The sequence below is a fragment of the Procambarus clarkii genome, chromosome 62 (genome assembly GCF_040958095.1).
Source record: "Procambarus clarkii isolate CNS0578487 chromosome 62, FALCON_Pclarkii_2.0, whole genome shotgun sequence".
Taxonomy (NCBI): Eukaryota; Metazoa; Arthropoda; class Malacostraca; order Decapoda; family Cambaridae; genus Procambarus; species Procambarus clarkii.
In genome coordinates, this window is record NC_091211.1 from 9,204,902 (window position 1) to 9,223,551 (window position 18,650).

General features: G+C 39.6%; 1 protein-coding gene across 1 annotated transcript; it reads right to left on the reverse strand.

Annotated features, from left to right (window-relative positions):
- Positions 1 to 4,384: 4,384 nt before the first annotated feature.
- Positions 4,385 to 5,023, reverse strand: LOC138354308 (uncharacterized). Its single transcript, XM_069308458.1, has one exon. It carries the CDS (start codon positions 5,021 to 5,023, stop codon positions 4,385 to 4,387), a length of 639 nt encoding a protein of 212 aa, XP_069164559.1.
- Between the last annotated feature and the right edge of the window lie 13,627 nt (positions 5,024 to 18,650).

The window sequence follows — 18,650 nt, forward strand, 5'->3', positions numbered from 1 at the left end:
TTACTCTCTGTCACTCTTACTCTCTGTCACTCTTACTCTCTGTCACTCTTACTCTCTGTCACTCTTACTCTCTGTCACTCTTACTCTCTGTCACTCTTACTCTCTGTCACTCTTACTCTCTGTCACTCTTACTCTCTGTCACTCTTACTCTCTGTCACTCTTACTCTCTATCACTCTTACTCTCTATCACTCTTACTCTGTCATTCTTACTCTGTCATTCTTACTCTGTCACTCTTACTCACTCTCAGTCACCCTTACCCATTCATACTCACTCTCTCACTCTTACTCTCATACTCCTACTCTCAATTACTCTTACTCTCAATCACTCTTTCTCCCAATCACTCCTACTCCCAATCACTCCTACTCTCAATCACTCCTACTCTCATTCTTACTCTTACTCTTACTCCCAATCACTCTTACTCTCAATCACTCTTATTCTCATTCTTACTCTTACTCTCACTCTTACTCTTACTCCCAATCACTCTTACTCCCAATCACTCTTACTCTCAATCACTCTTACTCTCATTCTTACTCTTACTCACTCTTACTCTCAATCACTCTTATTCTCATTCTTACTCCTACTCTCACTCTAACTCCTACTCCCAATCACTCATACTCCCAATCACTCTTACTCTCAATCACTCTTACTCCCAATCACTCTTACTCTCAATCACTCTTACTCTCAATCACTTTTACTCTCAATCACTCTTACTCTCAATCACTCTTACTCTCACTAATTCTCAATCACTCTTACTCTCACTCTAACTCTCAATCACTCTTACTCTCATACTCACCCTTACTCTCAATCACTTTACTCTCACTCTTACTCATTCTGTCACCCTTACTCTCACTCTTACTTATACTCACTCTTACTCACACTTACACACTCTCTGGCACTCTCACTCACCTTCAGTCACTCTTACTCACTCTTACCCACTCTCGCTCACTCTTACTCACTCTAGTTAATAAGAACACGCCAATATAAGACAACAAAACGTTTTCAGATTCTTTCTCACCACTTTCCAGCAACTTTTATAATTTATATAAATTATCTTAGGGAATAATACATAAATTATATATTTAAACATGATATTAGTGTTTAGTGGAATGCATAAGGAGTCAAATTGTGTTAAAAAGAGCAATTTTTAGAAAATTTGGAAAACTACTTTTTTCTGTTCATATTATAACTAAATGGATTTTAAAGGTTTCACTCAGCCAATATATATCATTCACAATTTATTAATGAATTTTACAAAAAAACACCATAAATTTTATATTTAAACATGTAAAAACTATTTGTTTTACATTTGGAAGAAAATAATTGTAGAAAAACAATTTATAATTAAACCTTTGTGTTTGGATTTTTTGACTAAAAGTTTCTCAAAGGCTCTCCTGCACCATTCTCAATGCAAATCATTCCCACACCTATGGGAAGAGATATGCGAACGTTGTGTAGATGATTTGTGTTTGCTGGGTAGGGAGTGGTGGATGTCCTGGCTAAGGACACACCCGAGTGTCATACCTTCGGCAGATCACACAAGATTTAATTATAGACAAAACAGTCTGACAACCCTGAGGAAGCCAGAACTGCTGTCTTAAATCGGTGAGGGTGTCCAGCACTCCACCATGCAAAGTGCCCTACTCGTGTTTATGTAATACAATTAGTTTACTGATAATGGGGTGACGGGGAAGTAGCATGGATGTTTTCATATCCAAGTCTACATCTGCATATTGTAGACGTCCCCACACCGTACGATATTGTAATTATTTGAGTTAAACCAGAGCCTCAAGGATTTCACTAGTTTGTCAGGGAGGTTTATATAATCTCAGTTTTTTATAGTCTTAGTCTGGGCTTGTTTGACCCAACATTTTAGTGGACTAGGGAATTGGTACTTGATCCCTATTTTACTGAGAAAATCAAATACTATTTGAGTTACCCATAGCAGTTTGTCTAATCTAGAGTACCGACAAGGATCAATAGCAAGGTCCGAGGTGGTTCTGGCATCTCAATGGGAACAGTGACTTTGGTCACTTTCACTTGTGGATTTTGTTCAGACCACTGGCCATTGATTAACCACTGGGGTCTATTGAACTACATCTCGGCTTTCGTTAATTGCCTTAATGCCAATACTATAGAAAGGTAGTCAGATGGGTTTTCCTTGGTGGGCACATGTCTTAGCTTGTACCTTCTGACAGTTCTCTTATTTCCCTAACACGATTGCTCACGTAGGGAGTTTAGTTATGATTATTTTTTACCCCTTACAAGACTGCCTCATTATCTTTCCACACCATTGTTTCAGTGAAGTGGAGATTACTTAGTGTGTCGATCAGGTAATGAGCCAATCGAACTCCTATCAATAAAGCTGTTAATTCCATTTGTGGCAATGACCGTTTCTTTAACGGTGCCATGCTGGTTTTGAATGCGAGCAGCGTGGCCTGCTCATTGGTAACTAGATAAGCTACAGTGCCATACGCCTTTCCCGAGGCGTCACAGAACACATGCAGTTTGACTGGTTGATCAGGGTTAATAGTATTTCGAGGGAACGTAAGGTTGCTTAGGACTCTCAGATCCGTTGTCAACTGTTGCCACGTTCTTGCAAGTCATTGGGCAATGGATCATTCCACCCTAATTTATTTTGCCAGCACTCCTGCATGAGGAGTTTGCCCTTAATTAATATGGGACTCACAAGTCCCAATGGGTCAAATAGTTTGCTGACTAGTGCTAACAGTTTCCTCATTGTTAGACAGGTGGTATTTGTTTCTACCGATTTTATGTTTAATTCATCAGAAGTGGTGTCCCATTCTACACCAAGTACCATTAACCATTGGGGTACTTTATATTCAGGAAATTCAGTTTCTACTAACTGATTTAACTGAGGATTATTAGAAGCCCACGACTGCAAAGGCTTATTCACTCCTAACAACTCATGATTAGCTTCATGATATATCTTCCTGAGTTTGGATTTGTCACTAGTGGTCCCCTGGAAATTATTCACATGCAGATTCTTGCTAATCTCACTCTTGTGTGGACTACAGGACTTCTTCAAATGTGTATCTAAGGTTCCTTGAAGCAGAAACGGATACAAAGTTGCTCCAAACAAGACTGAAGCAAATCTGTAAGTGACTATTTCACTATGTGGATCACTTGGATACTTGACCCCGGAGGAACTTTGTAATTTCAGTCTTCTTCCTGAAGATCTACCCTAATGAATGCTTCACTTATGTCAGCCGTGTAGGCATAAGTCCCTATGCAGAACCGTAACAACACAGTTTGAAAGAAGTCTTTCAATGAGACACTATTCGCCTTTGCCTTTGCACTGTTAAACACAATCCTGATAGGCGTGGTAACTGAATATTTCAGAAAGGCGTGATGGGGCAAATATTGTCCCTCCCTAGGGTTATCATTCTTGATCTCAATGAACTAATTTTCAAGTTGTTGTTGAATTAACTCATGGTATTGTTTTAATATATCATGCTGCTTGTTTAGGCATGATACCCGAGATTTTAATTGATTCAGCGCCATGAGCGTTAGCGTTCATAGGTAGTTACCGATTAGATTAACTTTAATGACAATTTGACCCAGTACTGATTCTGTGTAGATAACTGAATCTAGATATTGTTGGTAGGTCCAGGTATCAAGACTGGGTTGTTCAGGGACAATGCACAAGGTGTCTATATCCTATAATTTATGTACAGGGGGGGGGGGAGATCAAGCTCATCCTCAGACATGTCTCTGAACTTAAGTGATGATTTCTCTAGGCCCTAGTCAGGCAACAATTACTGGATTGACATGTTGGCTGTCCACCTTTATGGGCTGTCTCTTACACAATACAGGGCCAGTGAGCAATTTGCCTCCTGTGGACAGTAACAGGTTCATTCCCTGTTGTTTAGTGCAAACAGTAATAAATTTATAATAGTCTGCACCTATAAGTATATCGATATCGGTGAGGTGATCAAACTTTATCTATGGTTAGTCTATGAAGTAACTTTATTTTATGGTCAGCTAGTTTACCTCCCTTACTCTGAAGGAGTTTGGCTGTGTTCCCTAGACCATGAACATATAGGTCAGCTGGGATTTTATCTACCACTATAGCCTGCATGAATTGGGCACAGCCTCCTAGACGTACTAGAGTTCTTACCACTTTACGTTCTTGGGGTCCTCTGTCAGGAACCTTGAGATGTTCAGTTTTACTTTACATAAAGTTTTGAGTTTTAAGGTGTTTTGTTATGCAAGACACATAACTTGTCCAGTATTTCACTGGGCAACTTACGTCTTACAATAACTTCGGTCAACCACACAGCCTCCTTTAGGTTAACCTTAAGGCTAAGTGCTTTAAGTAAGGAGTCAGGCTCTAATGTAAAAGTGTGGAGTGAGTAAGAAGAACTATCTGTGAATGCCAAATCCACCAGTTTTTGGACTAAGTTTGTAACAGCTCAATGTGTTAGCAAAATTACTCTTAAAGAACTGGACTGCGAGATCATAGCAATCACTGGTTAATGTTAAAGTGGAGATTGCCTTTAAAGCTTCTCCCTTCAGTTGATCCTGTATGTATATAAATTTGGTAGTTTTAGGAATGGAGGGTTTAGAAGCTACCGAGGAAAATTTATTCCAGAAGTCATCCCAACATTCATCCTCAGTTCCAGAGAATGTGGGTAAACTAATTAAAGGCAGTTTAACTTCTGGTTGAGCAATGTTAGAAGAGGCAGTGGTTAATTTATTCAGGGCAAATAATTTGATAAAGGGTTGCAGCCTAACATATATGTCATCTCCGTACTGTGCTAGATTGATAATATCATCATCTAATTCTGCCTCTGTTGCTTGAGTTTTGGCAAGTTCGGTCAAATACCTGTTTATTTGACCTCTGATTTGTTTAAACTTACTTGTTATTGCTTGAAAATAACTTTCCAGTTCAAAGTAGTTAACTGTAGGTTGTTCAGACAGATCATAACATATGTTGATCTGTCTGGTCAGGTGATCTTTAAGATCGGTGAAGGTCCTTTTCATTTTCCCTGCTGTATCCATGTTGGTTGCAGGTTTAAGCCATGTAGGGCTTATATGGCTATTACTGATATAACTAGGGATACTTTTTCATATTGTTGGAACAAGTACTGTTGGTGAAAGCCTAGTACTTAATTTACCTTTACTAAGCTATTTTATCTTACCTCACTTGGAGGTTGGAACATATATTAAATATTGAATATATACAAGATTTGAGTGGTACTTAATAACATTACATGATGTACCTTGGGTTAGTCCTTCATTTTCGCCTTCGGTTAGAGTTGTGATACCTCGTAACACTCAAAGATGAAACAGTAGAAATATACGATTAAGGGTAAATATATGTTAAACACAATTCGTGTAATAATTCCCACCCTATTTTGGGTCTGTGCAGTTGATTAAATGTTGGCTAGGCTGTACAGTGCTCGCTAAATGTGCATCCTACCCATGTTGGGTTAGGACAAAGAAATAGATTAGGCTAGGTTGAGCTTTATTCAGTTCAGCTTTAGCCTAAAATTGTCCTACCCACATCTAAGGGTTGGCAAGAAAATTATATAATAATGTGCAGAAATTTAATAGAGCTAATTTTTGTTTGGTTTGGTTTTAAATGGGATATATAAACAATTTATAATTGGGAAATATGTACACAATTATGTTTGGCCTTCTTGCAACTACCTCTTATGATATTTTATAGTATTGACTAGTTTGTTGGCCACATATGCTCTTGATTCACTAGTGAGGTGGACTCCATCTGGAGAAATATTGTCATGGAATAATCTAGCTGTGAAATGGATATAAATGGCTCCCAACCATAACCTCCTCCTGATACAATTATTAATGTAATTAGCTGTGGTCTCATAAAACTAAACCAACACCCCAACGATTATTTCTTATTGGTTGACAAGATTCAATTAGAGTAAACACTACAGCTGAGTTATTCTCCTTGAAGGAATTAATTATACTCCTAAGGTAGTTAATAGTCTCAGCTGGGTTGCGAGATGGGTGTATGTCATGGCCCCCTAGATAAATAATAGTTAAATGATTTGGCCACTCAAAAGCTGATGTTAATACTGGGTTATCATAGAAATTATGAGACTTAGCTCATGGTGACCTGATTAATTGTATCTCTGTTTCAAGTATGTTGAATAATTCTGTGGGTAATTGGCTGTGGCCAACTATTGCAACTTTAAACATTAGGCTTTATTACCTGGTAGCTGTGGAGACTCGCTTAAATTATTAATGGAGGTTGGTCAAGTAAGGCCAGGAATTATGGCTGGTAACTTGCTGCCATAGTTTATAATTTAATTTAAGAGTAGCCTCATTTCTGGCTATTCTTGTTAATAAAGACTTGATTTTATTAAAATATATTTAGTGCGCTGGTTTTTTATGGATAGTCTAATTTTCACTATCCGGTCAGTAAAGGACCATAAAATGTGTGGGGAATTTCCCAGCAAGTACATTAGTTAGTTTAACTGATTATATTAAAATGGACTGTATTAAAATAAGTGGACTGTATTATTTCATTTTAGCTTCTGCTTGGTGTTACCTTGAATACGTATCCTGGGGGGGGGGTTATTCAATGGTAATTATAATCAATAATTGTAATTAATGAGCAAATCTTATAGAGTTAGTTGATAACTACTGAAACTATTGTAAGCCTTAGCTGATTAGGTTTCAACATGAATCACCAGGAGAACATCAAGAGGGGTCAGGCAAGGCAGGCGTTTCATGGCCAGGCACTCAAATCACGTGTTGCCACAAAAGGTAACCCCAGACTTTCAGCTGATCACCTCCCTCTGCCGAAAGTTTACAACGTAAACATTGCAAAGCAAATATCCTCACAGCTAATCTCAAATCAGTAGCAATAATTACCTAACTATACAAGTGCTCACCATGGAGATTTTAATTTCCATGTGATTTAACTGATCAGCCACCCAAATACAGCTATCAATATCAATAACTGGCCATCTATGAATAACTGAGTATATATAACTGACCGGATACTGTGTGCTCTGTAGTCTGAAGGTTGCATTAGCGTTGGAACGTTGTAGGACCACGGGTGACATTGATATCCGTTGCTACTAATTTGCTTCTTTCATGATCGAGACTTGATCTTATCAGATCTTTTGCACAAGTTATCGAGGTGTGTGTCTCAATAATAGTGACGCTACTAACTTATAAGTCAGAAGAATCTTAAGATTCTTATAAGAATCTGAAGAAATATTTCATGAGCCCTGTGCTGCATGCCTATTATTCCCCTAACAACCCTGTGGTACGTTGACAAAAAATATAATTATATTAATTCCTCTAATAGTTAAAAATGTGTTCCCTGGCCACAGAAAAAAATATGACCTAGTTTGGCCGTGATGGAGTGAGGGACTCTTGGTAATTTATGGGTGTTTACACATCAATCGCTCACAGTGGTCAGCTCCCCAACCCGTTCCCCTGAATAGTACATCTCATTTTAACTAATAATTTCCCTAACCTAAAAACTGTTGTATTAAAAATTGCAGCGGCTCACGAAATTTGCGTGATGTCCAGTTTTCTGTTTCTGGGTTCTCAGATAGGTTAGGTTTGGGTAATTTACTACATTAATTTAGTGACGTTGGAAACGTTCCTGAGAACGAGCTCCTGCTACTGGAGCAGCAGCCCATTCTCAGGAGTTGCAGAGAAGACATTTTTACTGATTTACTCCAATGTCTCTGAATGATTTTTTCTCTAGTTTAAGTATTATTATTCAAGTGTGTAATTTGATAAATTTATATAATATGTGGAACATTGTCATATGTAAAAATATGGTGTGCATATTAATGACGCGATTATTATTATTTAAAGAAAAAGAAAACCCTGCTTTTGCTGTTAATACACTGCATACATACATACTAGTTATGTAGATAACTATCTACATTTTTGTGCACCATAATAAACCACTAAGCTGGTGTGATGGGTCCAAACACAGCATAGCGTCAACATGCTATTCGCTGAAGTGACATCATTGTTCACTAATGTTTGAACATTGTAGACAGTTTTTATCACAGGATCTTCAGTTATATTATCATCGCAAAATAATAGATAACTTATATATATTAATCTTTTTTAAGGGATGCTGTTAGCTCATGCTGCATGTGCCACCTTGGTTGATCACTCAATACTGAAGCCTTGAAATCCTTGGAACGGTGTCCATGTTTTTGTTTTCAAATCATCGTCTGTTTTAGAAGTCTGAGGAAGCCGATGTGAGCCCCTGTACCCGCGGGAATTTTATTTCTTTCTCAGTACTCTGAATCATACTTGTATGACTCACTCAGTGAAAGTGTTAGACTGCATATTAATCTTCGTTGGTCATACTGGAATAATGATTGGAATGTAGTTTTATAGTTTAACATTACTATTTCTTCTTTGAGTTAGAAAGATAGTTCACTTAGAGAAGCAGAATTTTAACGAACAAAAACTGCAAAGTTCATGAATAATTATATATCACTATTTGCAGTCATTTTAAAAATTCAAGTCAGTTGTGTTATATAATTGTAAAGAGAAAGTTTGTCAGCTCATCACAAGCAAGGAGTAGCTTACCTGGGTGAATATGCAGGAGGTGTTGACTGGTTGGTGGCTGACGGCTGACTGTACTCGGCCAGCACTGGCGGCCACCTTATATAGCATATACTGAGGCTTTCCAGTTGTATCTCCAATTATCAGACTTGGCTTTTTATGTTAATGTATAAACTATAATAATGTATAAAATAAACCAATTGTTGTGTGTGTGTGTGATTATTTCTCTACGTATTTCCTATTATATTATTGCACTTGACCGCCGTCAAATGCTGGATTTATTTCATAACATATAATGGCAACTGGCAACATTTAGCCCTTGCCAATTACAAATTTACAGATAGTGGGAACAGCCAATTAGAACTGGACATGTACCATGAATGCATATTTTCAGTATATCTGGAACTAAATAGTGCATTTCTGAATGTGTGTGTGTGTACTCACCTATTTGTACTCACCTATTTGTGCTTGCAGGATCGAGCATTGTCTCTTGGATCCCGGCTTTCTAGCCATCGGTTGTTTACAGCAATGACTCCTGTCCCATTTCCCCATCATACCTGATTTTAAAATTATGAATAGAGTTTGCTTCCACAACCTGCTCCCCAAGGGCATACCATTTTTCCACTACTCTCACGCTAAAAGAAAACTTCCTAACATCTCTGTGACTCATCTGAGTTTCCAGCTTGCACCCATGTCCCCTCGTTCTGTTACTATTACGTGTGAAAATTTCATCTATTTCCACTTTGTCAATTCCCCTGAGTATTTTATATGTTCCAATCATATCTCCTTTCTCCCTTCTTTTCTCTAGTGTTGTAAGGTTCAGTTCCTTCAGACGCTCTTTATATCCCATCCCTCGTAACTCTGGGACAAGCCTCGTCGCAAAACTCAGAACCTTTTCTAGTTTTCTTATGTGTTTCTTCAGGTGGGGGCTCCATGATGGCACAGCATACTCTAAGACTGGTCTCACATTGGCAGTGTAAAGCGCCCTAAAAGCCTCCTCACTTAGGTTTCTGAATGAAGTTCTAATTTTCGCCAGTGTTGAGTACGCTGCTGTCGGTTTTCTATTTATATGTGCCTCAGGAGTTAGATTAGGTGTTACGTCCACTCCCAGGTCTCTTTCTCGAATCATTACAGGTAGGCAGTTCCCCTTCATTGTGTACTGTCCCTTTGGTCGCCTATCACCTGATCCCATTTCCATAAATTTACATTTACTCGTGTTGAACTCCAGTAACCATTTCTCTGACCATCTCTGCAACCTGTCCAGGTCCTCTTGGAGGACCCTACAATCCTCATCTGCCATAACTCTTCTCATTAATTTTGCATCATCCGCGAACATTGACATGTAGGACTCCACTCCTGTAAACATATCATTTACGTAAATTAGAAAGAGGATTGGTCCCAGCACCGATTCTTAAGGTACTCCACTCGTTACTGTTCGGCAGTCCGACTTCTCGCCCCCTTACCATTACCCTCTGGCTCCTTCCTGTTAGGTAGTTCCTTACCCATGCTAGAGCATTTCCGCTTACTACTGCCTGCCTCTAAAGTTTGAACAGCAGTCTCATGTGCGGTACTGTTTTAAAGGCATTTTGGCAGTGTAGAAATATGCAGTCTGCCCAGCTTTCTCTGTCCTTCCTTATCCTTGATACTTTGCCATAGAATTCCAAAAGGTTTGTTAGGCATGATTTCCCTGTCCAGAACCCATGTTGGTGTTTGTTTACAAACCCACTGCTCTCCAGGTGCTCAACAAGTCTTAGCCTAATTATTCTTTCAAATATTTTGCAGGGGATGCTTGTCAGTGATACGGGTATGTAGTTAAGTGTCTCCTCCCTATCTTCTTTCTTGAAAATCGGTACGACATTTGCCTCCTTCCAACAACTGGGCAATTCTCCCGATATAAGTGACTCATTAAAGATCGTTGCCAGAGGCACGCTGAGAGCCTGTGCTGCCTCTTGTCGTATCCACGGTGATACTTTGTCTGGTCCAACTGCTTTAGTTGCATCCAGTGTTATCAACTGTTTCATGACCTCCTCTGCTGTCACCTCTATATTTGATAGTCTTCCATCTAGGGTAACCTCTTCTAACAATGGGAGCCGCTCAGGCTCGGTTGTGAACACTCCATGGAAACTTGCATTCAGTACCTCGCAGATTTCCTTGTCACTTTCTGTATACGCCCCTTCTGTTTTCCTCAGTCTTGTCACTTGGTCATTTACCGACATCTTCCTTCTTACATGGCTATATAGTAATTTAGGTTGCTTTTTTGCTTTGATTGCAAGATCATGCTCATAATTTCTTTCTGATACTCGTATTATGTTAATGCAAACGTTCCTAGCTCTGTTACATCTAATCCTGTTGTCCTCTGTCCTTTGTCTTCTGTACTTCCTCCACTCCCTCCTGCTTCTCACTTTCGCTCCCTAACACTGTCTATTAAACCATATTCCCTCCTGCTTTTTTCCTTTACTGTTGGAATAAATCTTTCTTCAGCCTCCTTGCATTTCCATATGACTTGGTTCATCATACCTTGCACTGTTTTTCCTCTAATTTCTACCTCCCACTGCACTTCTCCCAGGTAGTCCCTTATTCTTCTGTAGTCCCCTTTTCTGTAATCAAGTCTCCTTTCCCGGACCTCTTGTCCTTTGGTCACAATTTTAAGTTCCATCATGTACTCAAAGACTAAGACACAATGGTCACTGGCTCCTAGTGGTATTTCATGTTCCAAATGCTCAATGTCTTCTACATTCTGAGTGAAAATTAGGTCTAATAGGCTCGGCATATCCCTTCCTCTTTCCCTTGTGTCTTCCTTCACATGCAGTGTTAGGAAATTCCTGCCAATAACTTCTACCAACTTCGCTCCCCACGTTTCCTCCGCGTCATGGGGATTCCTTGTTTCCCAATTTATCTCTCCGTGATTTAGGTCCCCCATGACCAGCAGCTTCGCTCTCATTCTATACGCTATTGTTGCTGCCCTCTGCAGTTCATGTATACATGCCTTGTTGCTGTCATCATACTCCAGTTTGAGGACAGGGGGTTTGAGGTTTGTGTGAGGGATATTTGCCTGAGCCTTCTACTGTTTGGTGGGGGATTGTAGAGTATCAAGATTACAATCTTCTTCCCATCCACTGTCAGAGTTCCATGTATGGAGCTCGTGCTATCATTGGTACCCGGATTTTCCAGGTCATCAAACTTTCATTTCTGCTTTATTAGGAGTGCCACTCCTCCTCCCTGTCTCTGTGTCCTTTCTATTCTTATCACCTGGTACCCCTCTGGAAAGATTGCATCCGAGATCATGCCATTTATTTTAGTTTCCCCTGTTGCAAATATGTCTGGGTCTGCCTCACTAACTCTTTCTTTTATCTCTTCTGCTTTATTGGATACCCCATCACCATTGGTGTACTAAACCTTGAGGCTCTTCTAGGAAACTCTGGTGCCAGAGTTTCCCCTTTCACCAGGAGTCTGGGGGGTCAAATGGGGGCTGGAGGTGGCTGGGGGTGCTTGGGGGGTGCCTGGGGAGTGTCTGATAGGCGAATGGGGTCTGGGCATCTACGGGGGTAAAATGAGTATACTGGGTCTGAAAATTCAACCCGTTCTCACATAAGACAGCACATATATGACTTAATGCTTAAAGTCAATATGTTGAATGTGATTTAGTACATATGTGATATATTTCCAGTTACCTTTTTTACCTAGGCCCAAACTCTTCCTCACGTACCAATTTACGTCTCACATTACCCGTCCATCAACGTAGATAGCAGAATAGTCGTGATTGGTTCAATTATAATGAAAATTGTAGTTTTCAGGTCCCACATGGGTTGTGAAATTTACCAACTATTGTCCATGCTCTTAGAATATTACAATTCAGCTACATCCTATTAAAGGCTCGTAGTTTTGTTTTGAAAAATATTAGTTGTTCTTAGTAAATTATAATAAGCACTATAAATTATTACATAGAATAACAGTGCTTCACCAATCAATATTATATACCATAGTTTGCGCTTTAAAAATCTTTAAAGAATGTTTTGTAGGAACGCTAACAGCAAACGATGTTATGTTGGAATGTTTATGGGGTAAACTACTGCAAACCTGGGGATCACTTCAACACACAGGAAGGGTATGGGGTCCAATACCATCCACTGGATGTGTATGGCGTCCACTACCACCGACAGGATGGGTATGGGGCTCACAACCACCCACAGGATGGGTATGGGGCTCACAACCACCCACAAGATGGGTATGGGGTCCAATACCACCCACAGGATGAGTATGGCGTCCACTATCACCCACAGGATGGGTATGGGGCTCCAACCACCCACAGAATAAGTATGGGGTCCAATAACACCCATCGGATGTGTATGGCGTCCATTGCCGCCCACAGGATGAGTATAGGGTCCAGTATCGCCCACAGGATTAGTATATAGGGTCCACAACTGCCCACAGGGTTGGTAGGGGGTCAACTGCCGCCCACAGGGTCGGTAGGGGGTCCACTGCCACCCACAGGGTCGGTATGGAGTCCACTGCCGCCCACAGGGTCGGTATGGGGTCCACTGCCACCCACAGGGTCGGTATGGAGTCCACTGCCACCCACAGGGTCGGTAGGGCGTCCACAGGGTCGGTAGAGGTCCACTACCGCCCACAGGGTAGGTAGGGGGGTCCACTGCCGCCCACAGGGTCGGTAGGGGGTCCACTGCCGCCCACTGGGTCGGCAGGGGGTCCACTGCCGCCCACTGGGTCGGCAGGGGGTCCACTACCGCCCACTGAGTCGCTTTGAAATCAACTACTGCCCATAGTGTTTGTACAGTGTCCACTACCGCCCACAGGGTCGGCAGGGGGTCCACTACCGCCCACAGGGTCGCTATGAAGTCAACTACCGCCCATAGTGTTTGTATAGTGTCCACTACCGCCCATAGTGTTATTATGGGGTCCACTACCCCTCATAGTGTTGGTATGGGGGTCCATAATTACTACCCACAAGGGGGTGTCTGGGGTCTATTTTTTTCTGTATAGCAGAGGTGGCAATACTGCTTTTCCAATCTCATTTGTTGTTCAATGTAAAATATTTGTTGCTCTACTTGCAACAATTTATATATATATATATATATATATATATATATATATATATATATATATATATATATATATATATATATATATATATATATATATATATATATATAATATATGTCCACTGAAGACCCAAAGCTACTCAAACACTCTTAGCATTATTTAAGTAATGAAGTAATATGGTATATTTACTCACTATAATGTGGGTGCTGAATGCAGAACACGAGAAAACATATATTTACTCCAAACTAATATAATTTCATTATGAAATAAGTAAATAAGTAGCATCAAAGGAAGTTGAAAGTCCAAGCGTCAATGTTGTGGAGCGACTTATCCAAGATATATTGTTGTTTGGAAAGTGTTTGTTGGCATATTCAGTTGTCGCACTTCTCTGCACAAATTAAAAATTATAATGTTAACAAGTAGAATACGTATTTTTAATAAAATCTAACATAACTAGCCAGAAAACATTTAACATTTATTAAAAGATATATGTTTCGAAGTTAAATCGACTTCATAGGACAATAGTTTTGTTAGATATACTCGTTATTCGTTGACATTCGTTCGCTACTTAAACTACCATGTACTGTACTTATGTAAAATCTCTTCGCTCATCTCACCGAACCCTACAGGCTCTGTGATATATTGTTTAATTAATTGAGATTCACAAATAAAGCTTATAATTGTATATGTTATCAAAAAGGCAGAGCTTAGTTTAGTTCATTTATTATGCACCCCATACCGATCCTATGAGCGATAGTGGAGTGTTACAGAGGCACATAATGGGCTCAGGGACTGAGCCCCACAATTCATATAGCCAAGCAAATTATAATCTTGATAAGCTAGTTACAAAAGTCAATGCACATTGTCATATCAACAATGGGCTCGAGACCGACCACAAGTACAGTTTATTAATTTAAGCAACTGACCATATATGGAGGGCTAGTGTCACAATTGATATGTTTATCCTACACATAACCCCCTCTCCCCATCCAATGGGCAGCGGTGGATAGGTTACAATCAAGTCGTTTTCTTCGTTTTATTCAGACATTAGATCTTATTGGGTGAGGAAAGATATTCATATTTTAAGAAGGCTTCTTGGCTGATGCTCTCCATTGATGGAAAATATACAACCTTTTGAAATTCAATGTTAGTTTGATCTAGATATTGTAATTAACGAAAGCATTTATGTAATCAGAAAGGTAGAAATATAGGCTACATTTAAAATCCTTTGTCATAAATATAACTGAAGTGAAAACGAAGATATATGCGTTTTGATAGGTACTTGATGGCTAGCTCTGATAGTGTGAAGCCCTTCACACCAGCCAATAAATTGTATAATTAGTTTCAATATATTTTAATTAATCTTAAAAATCTATGTCAGAAGAAAGGAAGATATAGCCGTTAATGTGACAACATTTAAAAATATATATCTCTTAAGTTAAATAAATAATACCACCTTATCGCCGGTGTCCGGACACATGAAAACTACCTAGGTATCAGTATCCAGCCAGGCGGGGATCACAGGCTGCACAATACTGATAAATTATGTAATGCACTACTTGTGGTCCATCTCGAACCCATTTATGATGTGATCACAATGACGGTAAAGCGTTGGTGTTCGGCTGTTTCAAAAGCTGGGGCAGGGCCTCGTCACATAACAAAAAAAAAAAAAGAAAGATTGTCCTTTTGTCTGTGGTAAGGTAACGGGAAGACACACAAAACACAAAGTATAAACAATGAAATTTTAATTACTCTAGAAAACAAGATATGAATAAAGACAATCTCGTAAAATTCAAAGCAAGTCAACAAACAAAACCACATGAATAATTACTGGCAGTGAAAATTTTACTCTAAGACAAAAATGCAAGTAATATTGATAGTAATAAAATCAGGTGAGGTGCTGAGAATACTGGCTTCAAGCTGCCACCTCCCTTAGTACACGACCGCCAGGGCTTTGTCTACTATAGAGAGATGTCAACTCCAAGGAGCACAGGGATATTCTGAGGAGACGGCGTGCTGCTGGCCCAGACGTTGACTCATGTAGTGGCGTGAGTGCAGGTGCGGCGACACACCAGCCAATCAGCAACAGGCAGGCAGAGAATGAGTAGTTTGCTGGTTTGACGGTGGGCGGAAGCCGGTGTGTCTGGTTGTGCAAGGTACGCTTTGCTTCCTGGGCAAAACGTTTGGCGATACTGGTGGACGTATCTTCAATATAGTATCTTGTACTTGAATGACGTAAATGTGTAGGGAAGAGCAGGCTCAATCTCTCTTGAAAGAGATTATCGTCACACCACTTACAGTGAATTTTGTAACTAGCTCATCAAGATTGTAACTTGCTTAGCTAAATGAATTGTAGGGTTCGGTCCATTCATTTTCTTTCTTTATTATGCATCCCATAATACACATCCCGTGGGCGGTGGTGTAAAGGATTACAGAGGCACATAATCGGTTCAGGAACTGAACCCTCTAGTTCGTTTAGCTAAGCAAATAACAATCTTTTGACTCTAGTTACAAAATTATTAATGTACACATGCTTATGCATACATGTACATATTCATACGTATACATATATACATACACATACATATTTAATCACCCACACAAATACACACATCAGTAATATACACAAATATATATCAATCAGTAATCAGTAATATATAATCAAATAATATACACCTGGAAGATACTGGAGGGCCAAGTACCAAATCTACACAGTAAAAATAACAACGTACTGGAGTGAACGACATGGAAGAAAATGTAGAATAGAACCAATGAAGAGCAGAGGTGCCATAGGCACAATCAGAGAACACTGTATAAACATCAGAGGTCCGCGGTTGTTCAACGTCCTCCCAGCAAGCATAAGAAATATTGCCGGAACAACCGTGGACATTTTCAAGAGGAAACTAGATTTATTCCTCGAAGGAGTGCCGGACCAACCGGGCTGTGGTGGGTATGTGGGCCTGCGGGCCGCTCCAAGCAACAGCCTGGTGGACCAAACTCTCACAAGTCGAGCCTGGCCTCGGGCCGGGCTTGGGGAGTAGAAGAACTCCCAGAACCCCATCAACCAGATATCAACCAGTAATCTTTTGTGTCACAAGTGATTCAACAAGAGGCTCACAACAGTCACTATACAAGGCACTTTACATCTATGAGGAGTCGCACAGTTACTAGTCTTGCTCCACACCCACCCAACTGGGCGGCAGCTTTACAGTCATGTGCTCCACACCCACCCAACTGGGCGGCAGCTTTACAGTCATGTGCTCCACACCCACCCAACTGGGCGGCAGCTTTACAGTCATGTGCTCCACACCCACCCAACTGGGCGGCAGCTTTACAGTTACCTGGTGTTATTCTTCACCTATATCTTTTTCTGGTTAATCCCTATTTACATTATGCAGTTCAGGTTTCGTCGCCATACTATAGTTTTTAGTTTAGTTAATTTATCACATAATGGGTTCAGGGACTGAACACACAATTTATTTATCTAAGCAAGTTACAATCTTGAGGAGCTAGCCACAAAATTCATAACACATCGTCACATCAACAACATGTGTTCGAGATCGACCACAAGTACAGTTTCTAAATTAAGCAAATGCCATATGTGGAGAGCTAGTGTCACAATTGATATGTTTGTCCTGCACATTTCCACAGTAGTTTGCTTGGGTTCTTTTAATTATCTTAGATATCATTGAAGAGAACCTCCTAGGTACTATACTGTATATATATTGGCAAGAAGTATAATAATCCTGAGAAATCGTGTAAATTATGTTGTACGAGTGCTTCCAGTTAAGTAACATAGTTCATTTGTGTGCGCGTGCTTGAAGAGGAAATGTTATTCCCCCTCGCCCACCCCCAATGTAAATATTTGTGGGTTTCAGACCATACGACCACGGCTTACCCTCGCCGCGGTCGAGGGTAAGAACCCCGGATGCATACCCAGTATTACAAGTAAACATTAGCAATAGCAATTATGGAAAGCTCCTTCACCTATACATAGACAAGAGACTGAACTTCAGCACCCACATACAACACATAAGGGGATGGTCTGAGAGAGAGAGAGTGAGGGAGAGTAAAAATATCCACTGAGGTCTGATTAAGTCCTTTTGGGGACCTTAATCATTAGGACTTTCAATGATTAACGCCAAGTGAAGCGTATTCAGATAGTATATTGACAACATTCAGCATATCTCATAATGACCTAGTAGTACTTGGTGCACAAATACTTTTTTCCAAAGGAATCGCAAAACATAATTAAACACAACTGTACCGTACAGTGTTATATATTTATTTCAGTTTGAAAATTTTTTAAAATTAAAGGATAAATCCTTTAATTGGTTGAAATTGGTTTTAACATTCGAAATCTAATTTGTTGATGTTAAATAATATAAGGTTCAAATTTATTAAGATACATACTTTAAAAACTATTTCTATTTGAAATTTAAATAACATAAAAAGAGTACAGAATATAACAAATACCGACTATATAAAAGACCTGACACTTGCAGCACTTAATTATGCTATTGTAACACATTGAAAGTAATAACATTATTTGATTCAGCAAAGCATTTCGTAAGGTTATAATAATAATAATAATAATAATAATAATAATAATAATAATAATAATAATAATAATGTATTAATTAGGTATTTTAAATTATAATTCACAACTTACTAGCGCACAAGAAACAAATCCACGAATCATCATTACATTCTGTAACACCTACACGTGATCCATGGTGCCAAATATTGCAACGGTCACAGCATACCCTCAGCTTCAAATCATTTGGCTTTCTGCAAATGCAGTACACTTCCATCGAGCATGACCGGATGATTCGTTTTCTTCTCAGTGTCTGAGCTGCAGGGAATGAGATGAGACACTTTCCTTTAAAGTTCTCTTAAAGATGTTGCCTCCACAGGGTTGAGAACAGGGGGGAGAACGGGTAGAAGCTTACCTGTCACCCCTCCAATATTTTCCAGTTTCCAGAACAATCTCTTATGTGAAACTGTCGAAAGCCTTTTTTAGGTCTAAATAGATGCAGTCAACCCA

Bases quoted from the DNA above. Each gene is read 5' to 3' on its own strand.
- LOC138354308 (XM_069308458.1), bottom strand. From the start codon at position 5,023: ATGGATACAGCAGGGAAAATGAAAAGGACCTTCACCGATCTTAAAGAT.